Below are 18,520 nucleotides of genomic sequence, written 5' to 3'. Positions count from 1 at the left end.
GGGCTCATGCCCAAAATTTCGACTCTCCTGCTCCTCAGATGCTGCCTGACCTGCTGTGCGTTTCCAGCACCACGCTTTGCGACTGTGATCTCCAGCATCTGCAGCCCTCGCTTTCTCTTTGATAACATTGCCAGTAACGGTGTAGCACAGCAAGCACAGGGCAGTGCAAGAGGTCAGAGTCTGAAGATCCCAAGGCTCTTGGCAGGTTATAGGGCCGAATGAGGTCACAGCAATGAAGAAACTATGAACTATTTTGATGGCAAAAATGAATTTTATAAAAACTCTAAGCAGAGGTGAACTTTGAGCCTGTGTATACCCTTGAGAACAGCTTGATAAATGTTAGGTTACAGAAACCAGAATTGTGTCAGGTGCAGCTAAGAGACAAGCTAGCCAGCTGAACACTAGAATTGCCAGTTCTAAAGGTGAGAGCTTCAGCAGTGGATGCAGGGACAAAAGCAGCTAATGTTTCTGGGGGAAAGTATACGCTTTGTGTTGGTATTAACCAAAGGGAAGGAATTGGTAGAGGATGATCTCAGGGAAGGGAGTATCACATTTCTGAGCCAAGTCGTTATTAAAAAGGAAGAGGTGTTGTTCATCTTAAAAAGTATTAAGGTAGATAAATATTGAGGGAGGCAAGGGAACAAGTTACTGGAGCATTGACAGACATCTTTATATCCTCTCTGGCAACAGGTGAGGTCCCAGAGGACTGGAGAATAGCCAGTGTTGTTCCATTGTTTAAGAAGGATATGGGGATAATCCAGGAAATAACAGGCCTATGAGTCTCACATCATTATTAGGGAAATTATTGGAAAATTCTCAGGAACAAGATCTATATGCATTTAGAAGCAAATGGATTTATTAGCGAGAGACAGCATGGGTTTTGTGCGGGGTGAGGTCATTCCTCACTAACTTGATCGAGTTTTTTGAGGTGACGACAAAGATGATTGATGAGGGAAAAGTGGTTGATGTTGTCTACACGGAGTTCAATAAAGCCTTTGACAAGTACCAGTCTGCTATAAGGGACCAAAAAGGTGAAGTCACATGGCATGGGATGTGCTGGAACGATGGATACAGAACTGGCTTAGCCATAGGAGACAGAGGGAGTCGGTGGAAGGATGCTTTTTGGAATCGAGGGTAGTGACCAATGATGTTCCAAGGGATCAGTGCCAGGACCTCTGCTGTATGTGTTCAAAGGTGCCAGGGAAGGAACTTAAAAGTGATGCGAGAGGCAATTTTCTTTTCCACAAAGGGTGGTGAGTGCCTGGAACACACTGCCAGAGGTGGTGCTGGAAGCAGACTCAAAAGCAACATTCAAGAAGCACCTAGACAAACACATGAATAGGAAGGGAATAGAAGGAGATGGATTCTGTAAGGGGAGAGAGTTTTAACATGGAAGGGTAAAATGTGTTGACGAGGGTTGGAGGGCTGTATTGTTCTTTGTTCTTCTTTGTACGTGATTTGTGGCAACGGGGTCAGAAAGGATGCAAAGGTCGAGAGTGCAAAACCTTAAACAATCCATATGGTTCAACTCACCAAAATTCTCATCTTCATATTGGTTAGCACTTTTTTTAATTTCAAGCTTCACATTTCCTCTTTCTCCAGTACAGTGATAATTAACTAGTAATTATCCCTCCTGATTTTACACTTGCTGTCCCTTTTTTTGAGAGAAATCTGGATTCAAATAGTATTCAGGTGGGAAGGTAGTTATTAAATCTGAGCAAACGCAGCCGCAATTGCCAGGAATGCAATGATGTTGCTGCTCCTTGTTAGCCTCATTTAATCAGCAGAAAAACCTCAGGGAAAATATGTCCTACGATTTCAGCAATCCATTTAACATTCCTCCACTGACTGTGCGCAGCCTGATTGCACTTCATACTTTTTCTTTAAAGATTACAAAATTGAAGTGCAGTTCAGCATTTTCACATTACGTAACATGAAGTTTTAAATCTTCTTCACTTGCTTACTCAAATCCGATGGTAAGCCTTTCACACTAATCGGAATCAGATTAACGAATCACAACACGCACCTGCATGACCAAAGTGCCTCGGATAACGTGATCAACTGTTCCGTAGCCAAATTCATCCTTGGGCTCAAAGTGAAAGTATTCCTTGTCAGGACTGATTGCCTTCAGCAGCTTTAAAATGTTATTGGAGTACAGGCTACTGGCCTGTGTAGCCATTCTGCTTGGTAAATCTGTATAGCCGATGTGGGTCACACCCTAACAGATCAGACGAGAGTGTTAACAAAAACGAGCTGACATTTACAAAGATAATATTAGATTGTAACCTTTATTTTAAAAAAACCTTAAAATGTAAACAAAAACAAAAATGCAACTTTTGCAAATCTTTTACCAACCTTATGTACATAAATTTCTTCAGGTTTTGTTGTGGCAATATTTCCACCAGCTTCAGCAGCTAAATCCACGACAACTGAGCCATCCTTCATTGATTCCACCATCTCTTGAGTGATCAGAATTGGAGCCCGTTTTCCTGCAAAAACAAGGTTTATAATATTAGTATAAGTTTATTTTGCCTTTACTCATTGATATTCCATACTCAACATTATAAACATTACACATTTTAAGACGACTTCTTTCTACTTTATAAAGTTCGCAGAAATCATGCTCTTGTGAAATCTATAACTTTAATATATTGCTTTCATCTATTTGAATATACAGTACATACTGCAGTAAGTTAGCTCAAAGCAACAAAATTCTGTTTTATTTAAGGAAATGGGTAATCTTATTTCCTTTACAATATTCAATATTCTTTCTTCTCCTTATTACACATCAACTTCAAAGGGAAACTCCCTGCTGTGATCCTTAAAACTTAGTTTGGGCAGCTCAATGGTATCTTATTCATTTACCTATTTCTAAAGTGTACATCGAGACAACTGGGTTGTAAAAAAGGTACTTCATCAATGAGGCATTGAATTTTAACAGAAAGAGACAATTTTGTCAGTAGTGAATTTAGACAAATGGATGAGGAAATTAGAATAGGTGCAGCTTTCATCAAACTGGCTTTATCCAGCCAAATGATCACTGATGTGAAATGCGAACTGTTTCTCTCTCCAAAGATATCAACTGATATGCTGAGCATTTACAATTTTTGCTTCAGATTTTCAGCATCCATAGTATTTTGTCGTTGTAAAGATCATTGTAATCTTTGTTGTTTTGAATAGCTACTTTTATCTTCTTCTTCTTTCAACCAACTAGCCATTTATTCGGCTGCTAAGCCTGTTTTTGCATTTTAAAAACAATCCCTTAAAGGATGTGGCCACCATTTACAGCATTGCCAATCCCTAACTGCCCTCGAGAAGATGGTGGTCAGCTGCCCTCTCAAACTGTTGAATCCATGGTGGCACAGGAACAGTGTCATTAGCAAGCAACTTCCAAAATTTTGATTCAGTGACAGTGAGGGAAAAGTGATAAAAGTTCCAAGACACGATGGTGAGTGGCTTGGAGGGTAACTTGTAGGTGATGGTTTCACTATGCATCTGCATCTTTCTAGATAGTAAAAGCCAGGAACTTGGATGGTTTGCATGCTTTAATCTTGTCCATTAGTCTATTATGTTGTACCTTATGGAAATCCAGATACACTATATCTACTGTGGCACCCATGTCTACTCTCCCTGCTTTGAGCGCAGCCCAACACAAGCTGGAAGTACTTTCCATTTAGGCACGATGCAGCTTTCTGGTCTCAACAGTGAGTTCAGCAACTTTAGGACATGAACTCTCTCCACCATCTTGATAAAATATGTAATCTTCTGGCATTTAAAAAAAAATCTTTCTTTACTACTATGACTTCCCTCTGACAAAACCATGATGACTCTCCTTAATCAAAGTTTGCCTCTGAAAATAGAGGTTAATGTTCTCCTTCATTACTTTCTAAGAGAAAGTGAGGTCTGTAGATGCTGGAGATCAGAGCTGAAAATGTGTTGCTGGAAAAGCACAGCAGGTCAGGCAGCATCCAAGGAACAGGAAATTCGACGTTTCGGGCATAAGCCTGATGATTCCTGATGAAGGGCTTATGCCCGAAACATCGAATTTCCTGTTCCTTGGATGCTGCCTGACCGGCTGTGCTTTTCCAGCAACACATTTTCAGCTTCATTATTTTCTACAATAGCTTCTCTATCACTGATGTTAGATTCATTGGTCAATAGTTCCCCGGTCTCTCTTCACCATCGTTCTTATAAAGAGGAATCCCACTAGCAAAGCTTTGGCACCAGCCCTCAGGCAATTTAAAAAAAAATTCCTCCCTCGTCTCACAGCAGCTTGGGATATAACTCGTCTGGACCTGGAAATTTCCCACTTTTAAATCAGCTGAAAGGTCTTCACTTTTTACGTCAATCTGCTTCAGAACGTCATAGTCATACAGCACGGAAACAGATCCTCCAGTCCAAACAGAACATAACCCCAACCTTAACTGATCCCATCTGCCTGTTATTTGCCCACATCTCTCAAAACCTTTCCTATCCATGTACTGATCAGAATATCTTTTAAATGTCGTAACTGCACCCAAATCCTCCACTTTCTCAGGAAGTTCATTCAACAAGCGACCCATTCTCAGTGTGAAACTTTTACCACACTGATCCTTTTTAAAATTTCCTTCCTCTCACCGTAAAAATGTGTCCCCCGTCTATAATTCCTTCATCCTAGGAAGAAGACCCTACCTATACCCCTCATTATTCTATAAAGTCACCTCTCAACCTCGTACGCTCCAGTGAAAAAAGTCCCAAACTATCCAGCCATTTTTTTATAGCTCAAACCTTCCATACCCGGCAAATGACTGGTAAATCTCTTCTGAACCTTCTCCAGCTTAATAATACCCTTCCTATAACAGGGTGACCAGAACTGGACATAGGACTCCAGAAGAGTCCTCACCAATGTCCTGTACAACCTCAACATGCCTTCCTAACTCTTGTAATGAAAAGGACTCTATCTTCTGAAATTCTGTATCTGAGTCCTTCTCATCCTGATTAAAGTACTTATTTAACATTCTACCAATGTCCTCCAGTTTCAAGCACACATCGTCTCCGTGGTCACCAATATGCCTTACTCTTTTGCTGGTATATTTGTAGAATATCTTGGGATTCACCCTAATCTTGCCTGCCAGCATCTTTTCACCTCTTTGCTTTCCTAATCAGTTTTTTTTTTAAACATTCTCCTTGCACTTTCTACACTTCTCCAGGGCCTCTGTTGTTTTGCTCACTTCATTCCTGTTACACCTCTCTCTCTTTTCTTGTAATCCAGTCTTGACTATTGCAAGACATCCAAGGCTCTCTGGGTTTGTTGCTGCTACATTTCACCAGAAAAGGAAAATGGTGGGTCTGTCCTCCACCCCCAGTAGCTTTTTGAACATGTCTCACTGTTCTACTGTAGATTTACCCTCCAGCAGCTGTTCCCAGCCCATACTGGTTAAATCCTGCCTTATTTTATGCTTTAGGGAGAAAGTGAGGTCTGCAGATCTGAGCTGAAAATGTGTTGCTGGAAAAGCGCAGCAGGTCGGGCAGCATCCAAGGAACAGGAGATTCGACGTTTCGGGCATAAGCCCTTCGTCGAATTTCCTGTTCCTTGGATGCTGCCTGATCTGCTGCGCTTTTCCAGCAACACATTTTCAGCTTATTTTATGCTTTATCCCATTCCAAAACTTTTTTTTGCAGACCAAAAAGCTGAGACTATAATCATGGGAAAAAATAAAACTGGCTGTGTTTTTTTCCTTCTGTTGTAAAAAGGCCAAAATGCATCTTTTGGAAAATTTGGAGATTTTGCAAATAAAATGACAAAGTGATTTTGAAAAAACATTGAGCTTCAAGACTGTCATCACTCACCTGGGATCAGAGCAGTACTAATGAGAATATCCACTTCCTTACACTGTTTGGCAAACAGTGCCATTTCAGCTTCAATAAACTCCTTTGACATCTCTTTAGCATATCCCCCAGTTCCTTCTCCTGACTCCTCCACATCAACTTGAAGGGGCTCTGCTCCAAACGATTTAAACTGTTCCAACGCTGCAGCTCTAGAGAAGAATTATACATGATAATTTGTCTTTGATGATTGCCTATACAGCAGAGTTTGGGCACCTTTTCTGTAAAAGGCCAGCTTCCAAGCTGGTTGGAACATTAGTCATAATTCATTGATGAGGCCTTCCAGTAACTTCATAAAGCTTGTCCATCTCAGCTCTCTTTAATAGCAGCATTGATTGGAGAATTGACTGCAGAGGTTAACGTGCTTCACCTACAATACTAACTAAATTGGAAACAGGGTGAGCACTATATAATTTATCCCCTTTCAAAAGAAAGAAGTTTTTTAAAAAATGTTGATTAAATGCAGCAGCATTGCTTTTAAATTCCCTCACAGCCAACATTTAAATCTAACAATATCCTAATTAGTTCCACTTGTTCAATTTGGACATTTAATCAACATTTTTTTTTAAACTTTTCTTTTGAAAGGGGATAAATTATGTGGCGCTCACCCTGTTCCCAATTTAGATAGTATTACAGATAGAACACGTTAACCTCTGCATTCAATTCTCCAATCAACGCTGCTAAAAAGAAAAACTCTGCATTGGAAGAGAGATCCATAAGTGGATCCTAATAACCTTTGATGAAACGTTCAATGGTCGTTTAGTTTTAATTAACATCTTCCTCTGAAGATTGAGATTCCAATGTCCTATCGTCAATAACCAAAATATCCCTACCATCGTTTTACAGTTTTCTTGATCTTCTTTTTCCATTTTATAGGCAAAGGGGGCAGAATATTTAACATACTTGCATGCAGCAAAAGCAATATTACCTCGTGTCAAAACCACGGACTATGGCTCCCATCGATTTTGCAGCACCAGCGGCAGCTAAACCAGCCACACCTCCACCAATAACCAGTACCTAGCGTGCAAGACATTAAGGTGAGTGAAGTCGAGAAATTATAGAAAACCATTCATAATTACAATGGTTAAAACTAATGTTTACTGTGGCTTCCATTTTGGGGTATTCTTCATTAGGCAAGATACTCAGGCCTCAAAAAGAGCCCATGACAGATTCACTCAGAATAGTCTAGAGGGGAAAGGCTTCAGCTATGAGAAATGATTAAAGGAACTGGAGCTTCGTCATTAAGAAGAGGAGGTAGACAGGAGATAATGTTCAAAAATATGAACGGGATGGAATGAAGTAAATTGGAAAACAAAAGTCTATTTACACAGGATTGTGCATCAGTATAATTTTTGGGCTGCTCTTCCATAAACCAGTGTAAATAATATTCACAATTAGCTATTAAGTGGGAAGCAATTTGGAGAAAAGGCAGGAAAATTACACAAATTGGACAGCTTCTTTTTAAAAAAAAACTTAGCCATTGCAGCAACAGCGTAATGCTCAGATTACAATGTTACACTGCAATAAAACATGTAGTACATCATAAAATAATTTAAGCCAACTTTCTCTGATAACTGAATTAATACTTCTGGAGGAATGGAAATCATAAAATTATTAACTGCATTTTAGCCTTGAAACATTCAGTATGGTAAACATTCACAAAAACAAAATTCCCAAAAACTGCTCAGTAATTGTAAGGGGTTTGTTCAGTATTCAGTGTACAACATCTTTTAGTGGGGGGGCGGGGGGGGGGGGGGGGGAGAAGATTCCTTCACAATAAGGGGAGGTGGATATCATCCAGATTCCCTAACATGCTTTTACTCAATAATCGAACTATAGAGGCAGAAGTCCAAGGTCTGCTCAAAAGAAAATAACTGACAACGTATCTCTTTAACCATTTTACCCTTATTATCATAAGCACGATTTTGCCATGGCTGTTGCTACCAACTGGTTGATAAATTCAGTACATATTGTCCCACAAAGAGTTGATGTTTATAATCCACTTCAGTTGGAATATTAAATCTACTAGGGAAGTGGGAAAAGCAAAGCTGTTCTGAAAACTGCAATGACATATCATCAAAATAACAATTATGTTGCGCAAAGAATAGAAACCCTAAAATGTGCCCTTAAAGTCATCAATTGAGATAAATAATAATATAAATTCTGTAAATAAATGCAAAAACGGTGGCTCTGTGATTAGCACTTGCACAACACCAGGGACCCGGGTTCGATTCCGGCGTTGGGCAACTGTTTGTGTGGAGTTTGCACGTTCTCCCAGTGTCTGTGTGGGTTTCCTTCAGGTGCTCTGGCTTCCTCCCACAGTCCAAAGATGTGCAGGTCAGGTGAATTGGTCATTCTAAATTGCCCGTAGTGTTAGGTGCATTAGTCAGAGAGTATTGGGTCTGGGTGCATTTCTGTTTGGAGGGTTGGTGTGGACTTGTTGGGTCGAAAGGCCTGTTCCCACACATTTGGGAATCTAATCTAATCTAAACAAACAGGATTTAGGAACCCATAGGTCATGCAGCCCTTTGAGCTGGTTTACCATTCAATAAGATCATGGCTAATCAAACTATCGTCTCTACCCTAATTTCCTGTCTGCCTTCTATAATCTTTGATCCACTTGTTAATCAAGGATCTAACCTCAGCCTTAAAAATATTCAATTACCCTGCGCTCCCCGCCTCCCCCCACCTGCTCTCTGGCAAACAGAATTCCACTGAATAACAAAGGAATAAAACAATTCTAATTTTGTTCTTAAATGGGAGTGTGCTTCAAGCTTTAAACAGTTTTGCCTAGTTCTAGTCTCTCCCATGCAAAGAGATATTCTTGCGGTATCCACCCTGTCAAATCCCCTAAGTATCTTATATATTTCAATCAGGTCACTGCTCATTCTTCTAACCTCCAACAGAACCTACACAATCTGTCTAGAAATGTTCCAGAATTTAAAATGTAATATGTTGAAGGTGTGTAGTGGGTCTGCTAACGTCTGAAGGATTGGTTATTCCTTACATATGCAACCAGAAATGATGCCAATATTAGACATTAGGAGTTTCAGTATGTCTTTCATTTTCCTTTATCTGGAGGAAGTCAGTAAATATCTGACACTATCTCAAAGAAGGCAATTGCAAAGTTGTCTTCCTTCCTATCGGAAAAATGTTGTGAAATTTGAAAGGGTTCAGAAAAGATTTACAAGGATGTTGTCAGGATTGGAGGGAGAGGTTAAATAGGCTGGGGCTATTTTCCCTGGAGCGTTGGAGGCTGAGGGGTGACCTTATAGAGATTTATAAAATTATAAGGGACATGGATAGGGTAAATAGCCAATGTCTTTTTTCCAGGGTAAGGGTGTCCAAAACTAGAGGGTATAGGTTTAAGGTGAGAGGGGAAGATTTAAAAAGGACCGTGGGTAACCTTTTCACAGAGGGTGGTGTGTCTATGGAGTGAGCTGTTAGAGGAGATGGCAGAGGCTGATACAATTACAACATTTAATAAAAGGCATCTGGATGGATATATGGTTTAAGATAGAAATAGGCCAAATGGGAGTAGATTATTTTAGGATATCTGATGAGTTGGACCAAAGGGTGTTTTTCCATGCTGTACATTTCTTTGACCCTGCTTTTACACATGTAGCTAATCGGATGGTTAACATTATCTCACCACAGGGTCCAGCTGCTTAAATCTTCATCCTGATGTGTTTGTAACATTTTGCATACAAGCTGCCCACAGTACATCTGTATTTAGCCATGATATTTACTACAAATCTTCCTTCCATTAACTCAAGAACAAAGCAGTTGGGTCAAAATCAAAATGTCTTGGACATACTGAAGTCTAATTCTGTAGGAATTCAAATGGATTCTATAAGGCAGTGGGATAATGTAAAGCAGGACTGGAATTGTGCAACAATGCTACAACATTATATAGTGGTTGCACTAAAATTGTAAATTCCAGAGCAGTATTTGTTGAACAACGTTTACCTTTGCAGGAGGTACTTTTCCAGCAGCTGTTATCTGACCAGTGAAGAATCTGCCAAAATGGTTAGCTGCCAGGACAACAGACTTATACCTGGGAAAAGATAACAACAAGTATTTGAAAACATTCTTAGGAAATGACAAGGGTTAGTAAGACACTAACAACAGAATGCATTTATCTAGCATCACTAAGAAGCTTTACAGAGGGACAGTTGCTGAATGCATAGAAGGATGGAATCCCTACAGTGTGGAAGTAGGACATTTGGCCCATTGAGTTCACATGGATCCTCTGAAGAGCATCCCGCCCAGACCCACCGCCCAACTCACAAAAAGTCTGCAGTAGGTAGGGAAATGACCAACTTTGTACATCAATGTTTTTAAAAGTATGAAAGAGCGAGAAAAAGAGAAGTGAAGGTGGAAGGATTTAGTGAAAGAATTCCAAAGATGAAAGCCAAGACAATCAACGGCTCAGCTACCATTGGTCAACACTATCATTCCTTATTCTTATGGTGACATTTTGCAACCCAACAATATACAAATTATTTAAAATAAACTGTAATAGTCAATGCAAAATTCGACAGACAGGCAAATCATTTTTGCTTGCAATGTTGCTAGTTGTAAAGATTCTCCCAAGTTTCACTCATTGTGTGAACCATCGCATGGACAAAAGTTGCCATGAATGATTCTCCTGCTTAACCCCTCACTTCAGCAGAGGCATGAACATCCGCAGGTTAAAACCATCACCAGATGTCTCTCTCAAGATACGGTAAGAGCAGGGTGACTTTACCTTTTTATTAGCATGGGCAGAGAATGTGGAAAATCTCAGTGATCATTCTCCACAGGCAAAGAAGTGTAGCCATAGTTGTGTTTTAGAAAGCAATAGCTAATTTTATGCACAAGAAACAAAAAGATAATGACCAGATGACCTGCTTTTGTGAGTTTGATTAAGAGAAATATATTACACAGAACAATAGTGTAACTCCAGAGCTCTGCTTCAAATTAGGATCTTTTACATCCACCCGCACAGAACTCAGCTTTCTGTTGCTTTTATTCTTTGTATTGACATGGTAAACTACCAAGCCAATTGTTACTATTCCGCATCTTGTCAGCTTTTCTCTAATTAATTCATCACCATTTACTGAGTACTGCCAGACAAAATGGTGGCGGCTGGTACAACATTTAAAAGACATCAGGATGGGTAAATGAATAAGATGGGTTTAAAGGGATATGGGCCAAATGTTGGCAAAGTGGACTGGATTAATTTAGGATATCTGGTCGGCATGGACAAGTTGGACATATGGGTCTGTTTCTATGCTGTACATCTCTATGGTGCAATGACATATTTACAACTAACCCCTTAAAGTCCACATTGCTTCAATTTCCTCTAGAGTCTTAGAGATGTACAGCACAGAAACAGACCCTTCAGTCCAACTTGTCCATGCTGACCAGATATCCCAACCCAATCTAGTTTCACCTGGCAGCACCCGGCCCATATCCCTCCAAACCTTTCCCATCCATATGCCTTTTAAGTGTTGCAACTGTACCAGCCTCCACCACTTCCTCTGACAGCTCATTTCATATGCACACCATCATTTGCGTGAAAAAGTTGCCCGTTAGGGGCCTTTTATATCTTTCCCCTCTCACCCTGAACCTATGCCCTCTAGTTCTGGACTCCCCCGACCCAGGGAAAAGACCTTGTTTATTTATCCTATCAACCCCCCTCATGATTTCACAAACTTTTTGTGGTCATCCCTCATCCTCCGACGCTCCAGGGAAAACAGCGTCAGCCTATTCAACCTCTCCCTATAGCTCAAATCCTCCAAACCTGTTGTGGTTCTGTTCGCCGAGCTGGAAGTTTTTGAAGTGTGTAGTGCTGCCTCACTACAGACTCCACATTCAACAACCAGATATACGAACAAAGCAACGGCACACCCATGGGATCACCAATCTCGGGACTCATAGCAGAGGCAGTTATGCAAAGGTTAGAACAAACAGTCCTACCACAAATTCAACCCAAACTTTGGGTCAGATATGTCGATGACACGTTTGTAATCATTAAAAACACGGAAATAGAAAAAACACACCGGATCATCAACGCCACACTCGCAGGAATCCGATTCACGAGAGAAGAAAAAAAGGATAGCCAACTCCCATTCCTAGACGTGACAGTACAGAGAACACCGAACGGAGAATTCACCACAAGGGTATACAGGAAAACAATACACACAGACCAAGTCCTAAACTATGAAAGTAACCACCCCAACACACACAAACGAAGCTACATCAGGACACTATTCAAAAAGGGCAACAACACACTGCAGTACACCAGAACTGCAAAAAGAAGAAGAGGAACACCTATACAAGGTATTCGCCAAAAACGGATACCCGCGCAACTTCATCAACAGATGCCTAAGAGAAAGACCACGGAACGAGGACATGCCACAACCCAAAGGACTAGCCACACTACCATACATCAGGAGCGTTTCTGAACTGACAGCCAGACTACTGCGACCCTTAGGACTCATAACAGCACACAAACCAACAGCCACGCTCAGACAACAACTCACTAGAACGAAGGACCCGATACCCAACATGAGCAAAACTAATGTAGTGTACAAAATACCATGCAAGGACTGCACAAAACACTATATAGGACAAACAGGAAGACAGCTAACAATCCGCATACATGAACATCAACTAGCCACGAAATGACACGACCAGCTATCCCTAGTAGCCACACACACAGACAACAAGCAACATGAATTCGACTGGGACAACACCACTATCATAGGGCAAGCCAGACAGAACAGCCAGGGAATTCCTAGAGGCATGGCATTCATCCACAAACTCCATCAACAAACACATCGACCTGGACCCAATATACCAACCACTACAGCAGACGGCTGAAATTGACAACAGGAAGCGGGAAGGACAGACCACTATAAATACGGAAGAAACATCAAAGAAGCGCTTCGCAGGAGGCTCCAAAGCACTGATGATGTCGCCTAGCCAGGGGACGAAACGTTTGCAACAAAAACTTCCAGCTCGGCGAACAGAACCACAACAACGAGCACCCGAGCTACAAATCTTCGCACAAACTTCCTCCAAACCTGGCAACATCCTTGTAAATCTTTTCTGAACCCTGTCAAGTTTCACAACATCTGTATGATAGGAAGGAGACCAGAATTGCACGCAATATTCCAAAAGTGACCTAACCGATGTTCTGTACAGCCACAACACAACCTCCCAACTCCTGTACTCAATCCTCTGACCAATAAAGGAAAGCATACCAAATGCTTTCTTCACTATCCTATCTACCTGTGACTCCACTTTCAATGAACTAAGAACCTGCACTCCAAGGTCTCTTTGTTCAGCAACACTCCCTAGGATCTTACCATTAAGTGTATATGTCCGGCTAAGATTTGCTTTCCCAAAATGCAGCACCTCGCATTTATCCGAATTAAACTCCATCGGTCACTCCTCAGCCCATTGCTCCATCTGATCAAGATGCTGTCGTACTCGGAGGTAACCTTCTTCGCTGTCCACTACATCTCCAATTTTGGTGTCATCCGCAAACTTACTAACTATACCTCTAATGCTCATATCCAAATCCTACTATAATTCTGTCAATGGCAAGTTTCCTCTAGGTCAATCTGTAGCTCTCTGGCTGCCTCAACATATGCAAGTGCTCCCTTGTCTTTTTGTTCCAATTTGGAATCTGTTGGAGTCCAAGCACTACAGCACTTGAGTTAATGGGATTACAGTAGAACATTAAAAAAAAGTAGGCCATTTGGGCCCTCAATCCTGCTCCACTATTCAATAGGATCATGGCAGATCTGACTGTGGCCTCAACTTGACCACTCATACCCTCAAACCTCCTAGTCAATGAAAAGTCTAACTGACAAACAATGTAATTATAACAAGTAAAGCATTCCAATAGTTTTAAAAACACATTTAAACCCCAACATCAATTTAAAACAAAATATTTGCTATACCCTGCTATGTTAGCCATGGAACTGAGAGCATCATATCCCTGAGCTATAGTAACTCGAGGGACCTGGTCCATCGCCAGGACTGAGGCCTTGCGCTGAGCAAGTTTACTCATGAGGTCAGGGTTTTGGGCTGGATAGATGAAACTGATAAGAGTAGCCCTCTCCTTTAGTAGGTCTGCTTCATGTGCTCCCAACGTGTTATTGAAGCTCGGAGCCCTGACCTGCAAGAAAAATTATAAACAGATATAAATAGCTCTTACGAATACTGCTGAAGTAACAAATATTTCATCACATGGAAACGCTATTAGGAACGACAATGACATCACGCTTTAAGGCGTTTAAAGGCAACTTTTATATAGATACCATTTACATGTAAAGGAATAGCTATGGCACTTTGTAAGGGAGTGTCTTATCTATTGAGCCAATTTCAAGGGAGGGATCCAAATAACAACGGAGAAATTTTGTTACAATTGGGATTTGGATACACTGGAATTCCACTCCAATAGCTCCATAACGTTGAGGTCTCGCTTGTAAAACAAAAGATTTGCATTTAGATTTCATCTTTCATAGTATCAGATGTCTCAAAGCCCTTTGCAGTCAAATGAAGTACTTTTGAAATGCAGTCACAGTTTTAATGGAGGAACCATGGCAGTCAATTCCATATACCGCAAAAGGAACAACACCTGGGTCATCCACTCTTGGTAATATTATTCGAGGGACAAATTCTGGTCAGGACTTCAGGAGTGGTCTCTTCCTCTTCTAATGCCCAAAGATTATGTTCATCTGAGAGGTGGATGGGGTCTCAGGTTAACTGATCCAAATAACACCATCTCCAACAGCACATCACTTCTTCAGCACCGAAGTATCAGCACTGAGTTTGTGTTAGAGTTCGAATTGGGACTGGGCTCAGCAATCTGGCTAACTAAGAACTTTATTTTAAAATTACTTCCTTGAAGTATTCAACTAAGAGGTAACATGAAACCGAGAAGTTTAATGGGGAATGAATGCACCTACTGCACCTCATTTTACAGCAGAAAATGGTAGTTTTAACCGAAATTTCTTCTGACGTTTTTAAAATTAAATGTCTCCTTTTCTGCTGCATGACAATCCAATACCAAAAAGCTCCTGCCAGTGGCATGAATGGACAGTTAATTTCACGGTGCCTTTGAACTATAAGCTACTTGCTTTAAGAAAACATTTCAAATTGGGAAGGCAGATTTCCCAGGAAGAAACAGATCGACCTTAGGTTCAGACAAGATATTATCAGGTCAGCTTCACCAGGAGGGAACTTTTTTCCTGAATTTGGAACTGGTTTCTTGTTCAATTTTCCTCTTATTGATAATTTCTTTTTGTTCGGACATGTAATTTTAGAGCTATAAACATTTTAATAGTTTGCTTTAAGTTGATTAAATTTGACTGATCTTGTAATTCACATTGTTGTTTTGAATTTAAATGCTCTATCATGTTGATTACAATAATCAAGTAGTGTCAAGGTTCTATACAAACTATTTTGGATATTGGTCTTGACTTTCATACAAAGCTAATTAAATTTAATGGTTCAATGATTATTCATAACAGTAAAAAGTTGTCTTTTTTGGAGTGAGGGGCACCAGTGTGACTGAATAGGATGTTCAGTTATTATTACATTGGTCATATTCTGTTAACTACAACATATTATCCTCCTTTATATTACTTTTAAGAATTTACCAAAATTAGATCAAAGCCCTCTTCACAAGTCAATATCTGCTTTGAATCACAACGTTTCAAGTGCTTCAAAGGCAAAATCCTTCTCCATTTAAAAAATTTGTTTCACAATCTTATCCTTCCACATCTCTTTAGTGATTTTTGAAGTCCTTCAGAACCTCCACTCCAAACTCTGTTCCCCTGACACTTTTGTGGGCTTCATATTGTTGAAAGTATTCAGTCCTCAGCCATTGCTCGCTTGATCGTCATAACAGTAGTGGATTTTACAAAAGCACCATTAACAGATTACACTCAGCAGACAGTGGGGCTAGTTCCATCAAATGATTTGCGAGAAGTCTCCTTCTTTCTCTGACTATATGCACAATTACCTTGGGGCTCAGAGATGATGTTAGCTCAGTTGGCTGGAAGGCTGGTTTGCAATGCAGAGTGATGCAAACAGTGGGAGTACAATTCCTGTCCTGACTGAGCTTCCCATGAAAGGCTCTCCTTCCTTGCCTATCCCTTGACCTGAGGTGTGGTAACTACAAGGAGGGTTAACCACCACCAATCATTCCTGCTCTAAAAAGAGAGCAGCTTTATGGTCTGGTAGGATTGTGGTGATTTTACCTTCACTCACTTCCAGAAAATACCTTGTTGTTCATTCCTAGATAAAATAAATACCTTTAGAACAATATCTGATCCAAAAACATCTTTTGTCTCATTAATAGTGGCTCCAGCCTCTCGATATTGGTCATCGGAGAACTTAGCGCCTTCACCAGCTGTGGACTCCACTTTAACCGTAAATCCCTGCTTAACAAGAACTTCAACACCTGCAGGAGACACAGCCACTCTCCTCTCGTTCTTGTAGATTTCTTTAGGAATCCCAACCACCAAATCTTTGTAACGGACACCTACAGAAGTAGAAAAAAAATTCCAATTTTTAAGAAATCAAAGACGTGATGCAAAAGATCAATCATAGAATCCCTAAAATGTGGAGTAAGGCCATTCAGCCCATCATGATCCTCTGAAAAGCATTCCACCCAAACCCATCCCTGGGAACACTATCCCTGGGACCCCACATTTCCCATGGCTAATCCACCCAGCCTACACATCCCTGGACATTATGTGGAATTTAGCATGGCCAATCCACCTAATTCACACATCTCTGGACTACAGGAAGAAACCGGAGCACCCAGAGGAAACCCAGCACCCAAAGGATACCTACACAAACACAGGGAGAATGTCTCTGCAGAGTTTGCACACAGTCACCTAAGGCTGGAATTGAACCTGGGTCCCTGGCACTGTGAGACACCAGTGCTAATCACTGAGCCACCATGCCGCCCCATCTAAGAGTTGCCATAATGAACCAGAAATATTCTATTCAATTGCAGACCTTAATCAAAATGCACAGTCAGTTTTCTGAAATATTTCCATCAATCACTTTTATTAGCATATGGTAATATATTAAAGTAATAATTGGGTCACTTAGCCACTTTTGAACAAACAGTGACATTATATATATAATATGCAAACTAAATTCTACACAAACAGAAAATTCTGGAAACAAAAGCAATTCCTACAATATCTGCAGCGTGATGAAAATAGGGTTAATATTTCAAGGCAAAGATTTCACATCAAAATATAAAGATGTGACCGATATAAAGCCTATAAGCAAGTACAAAAAGTTAGAGAAAGAGGGGTCTGTAACTGGATTGGAAGGCTCTAGTGATCCAGCAATGTCACAGACCAAAAGCAATGGACTCTATCACTGGGGTCTGTATCACAGGCCTCAGTCTGAAATACTGAAAATGAATGTGATGGCAAAGGGCACTAAAGGGGCAAGGAGGTAAAGTGTTCTGTATCTAGCTTGCACCAAGAGTCATTGCAACAAGGTGGCCAAAGACAGAGAGATCGTAGTTGGAAGCCAGTGTCACACTCACAGACAGAATCAAACTTTGGTCACCCAGTCTGCATTTAACCTCACCAGCATTCAAGCTCAGCAAGCAGAAGCAGAAAGATTTGAACAAATGTAATGAATCACTTCCTTCCCTTGAGTCCCAAGTTACAGCAAGTAATGCTTCTTCCTCTCCCTACGCTCTTGAGCTGTAGATTGGGACTCGAGGTGTATTTGCATGTGAAGGTACTGGAAGGATAGCATTGATGGGGAGTGGCAGAGGAGGAGACGAAGGGTGTCATGGAAAGAATAGCCTCTGTGGAATGCTGAAAGGGAAAGGGGAAATAAAAGAGCTTTTAGTCATGGAACTGCACTGACGTGAGCAGAAATGGAAGAGGAGGATCTGTCAGCTGGTGGTATGAAGACAGCAGGGCCCAGTACAGGGCAGTATATTTGTGTCCAACAACTGGTCCCGGGGGTCTAAGGTAGCAAGGTGCTGGACTTAGGGGAGGGCTGGTAGTCCAGGTCAGGAGAGGCATCAGGGGCTATGAGTTTCCCTGTTGGCAAGGGCAAGGGAATGCAATCTGGTTGGAAGGTGAACACATGCACCAGAGCGAGAAACTGGAAAAAGGAAATGCAGTCTTCATAGGAAGTGATGAGAAAAGCAGTATAATCAACATACTGTTGAAATCAGAGGGCTCACTGCAGATATCAATGGATAACCTATCCTCCAGGATAGAGACAAAGTCAACAGAAGAAAACAGAACGTCAGAAGTAGACCATGTGAAAATGTTGAAGCTAGAAGCAAAAATTAAATAAAACTCTCCAGCTAAGGGTGAAGAATAGGGCATGGATGGGGGTCAGAATCCATAGCAAGTGCAGGAGTTGTCAGATGTTCAACCTCCAGGTAAACACAGTCTTTATTTTAAACCGTACAGCAACAGCACTTCCCTTATTAATATGTTTAACATCTAGATAAGACCTGGCTGAACAGAATTCTTCAAGGACAGAGAGAAATGAATTTGACTGAATGAGAGGATTGGAGATACTAATATGGCTGATGTCACATTGGTCAACTAAAAATGATAAAGAGATATTTACAGGCCGGAGCGAGGGGTGTGGT

General features: G+C 40.9%; 1 protein-coding gene across 1 annotated transcript in view; it reads right to left on the bottom strand.

Annotated features, from left to right (window-relative positions):
* LOC132834133 (NAD(P) transhydrogenase, mitochondrial-like) overlaps positions 1-18,520 on the bottom strand; it is a 69,937-nt gene that overhangs the window by 33,933 nt on the left and 17,484 nt on the right. Inside the window, exons 3-9 of the mRNA XM_060852764.1 lie at positions 16,185-16,414; positions 13,824-14,041; positions 9,835-9,922; positions 6,794-6,882; positions 5,830-6,017; positions 2,356-2,489; positions 2,027-2,218 (exon numbers count right to left, since the gene is read on the bottom strand). Coding sequence (XP_060708747.1) covers positions 2,027-2,218; positions 2,356-2,489; positions 5,830-6,017; positions 6,794-6,882; positions 9,835-9,922; positions 13,824-14,041; positions 16,185-16,414 — 1,139 coding nt within the window. The remainder of the gene's footprint in view (positions 1-2,026; positions 2,219-2,355; positions 2,490-5,829; positions 6,018-6,793; positions 6,883-9,834; positions 9,923-13,823; positions 14,042-16,184; positions 16,415-18,520) is intronic.

The sequence above is a fragment of the Hemiscyllium ocellatum genome, chromosome 39 (genome assembly GCF_020745735.1).
Source record: "Hemiscyllium ocellatum isolate sHemOce1 chromosome 39, sHemOce1.pat.X.cur, whole genome shotgun sequence".
NCBI classification, from domain to species: domain Eukaryota; kingdom Metazoa; phylum Chordata; class Chondrichthyes; order Orectolobiformes; family Hemiscylliidae; genus Hemiscyllium; species Hemiscyllium ocellatum.
This window is presented reverse-complemented; position numbering and strand designations above follow the sequence as displayed.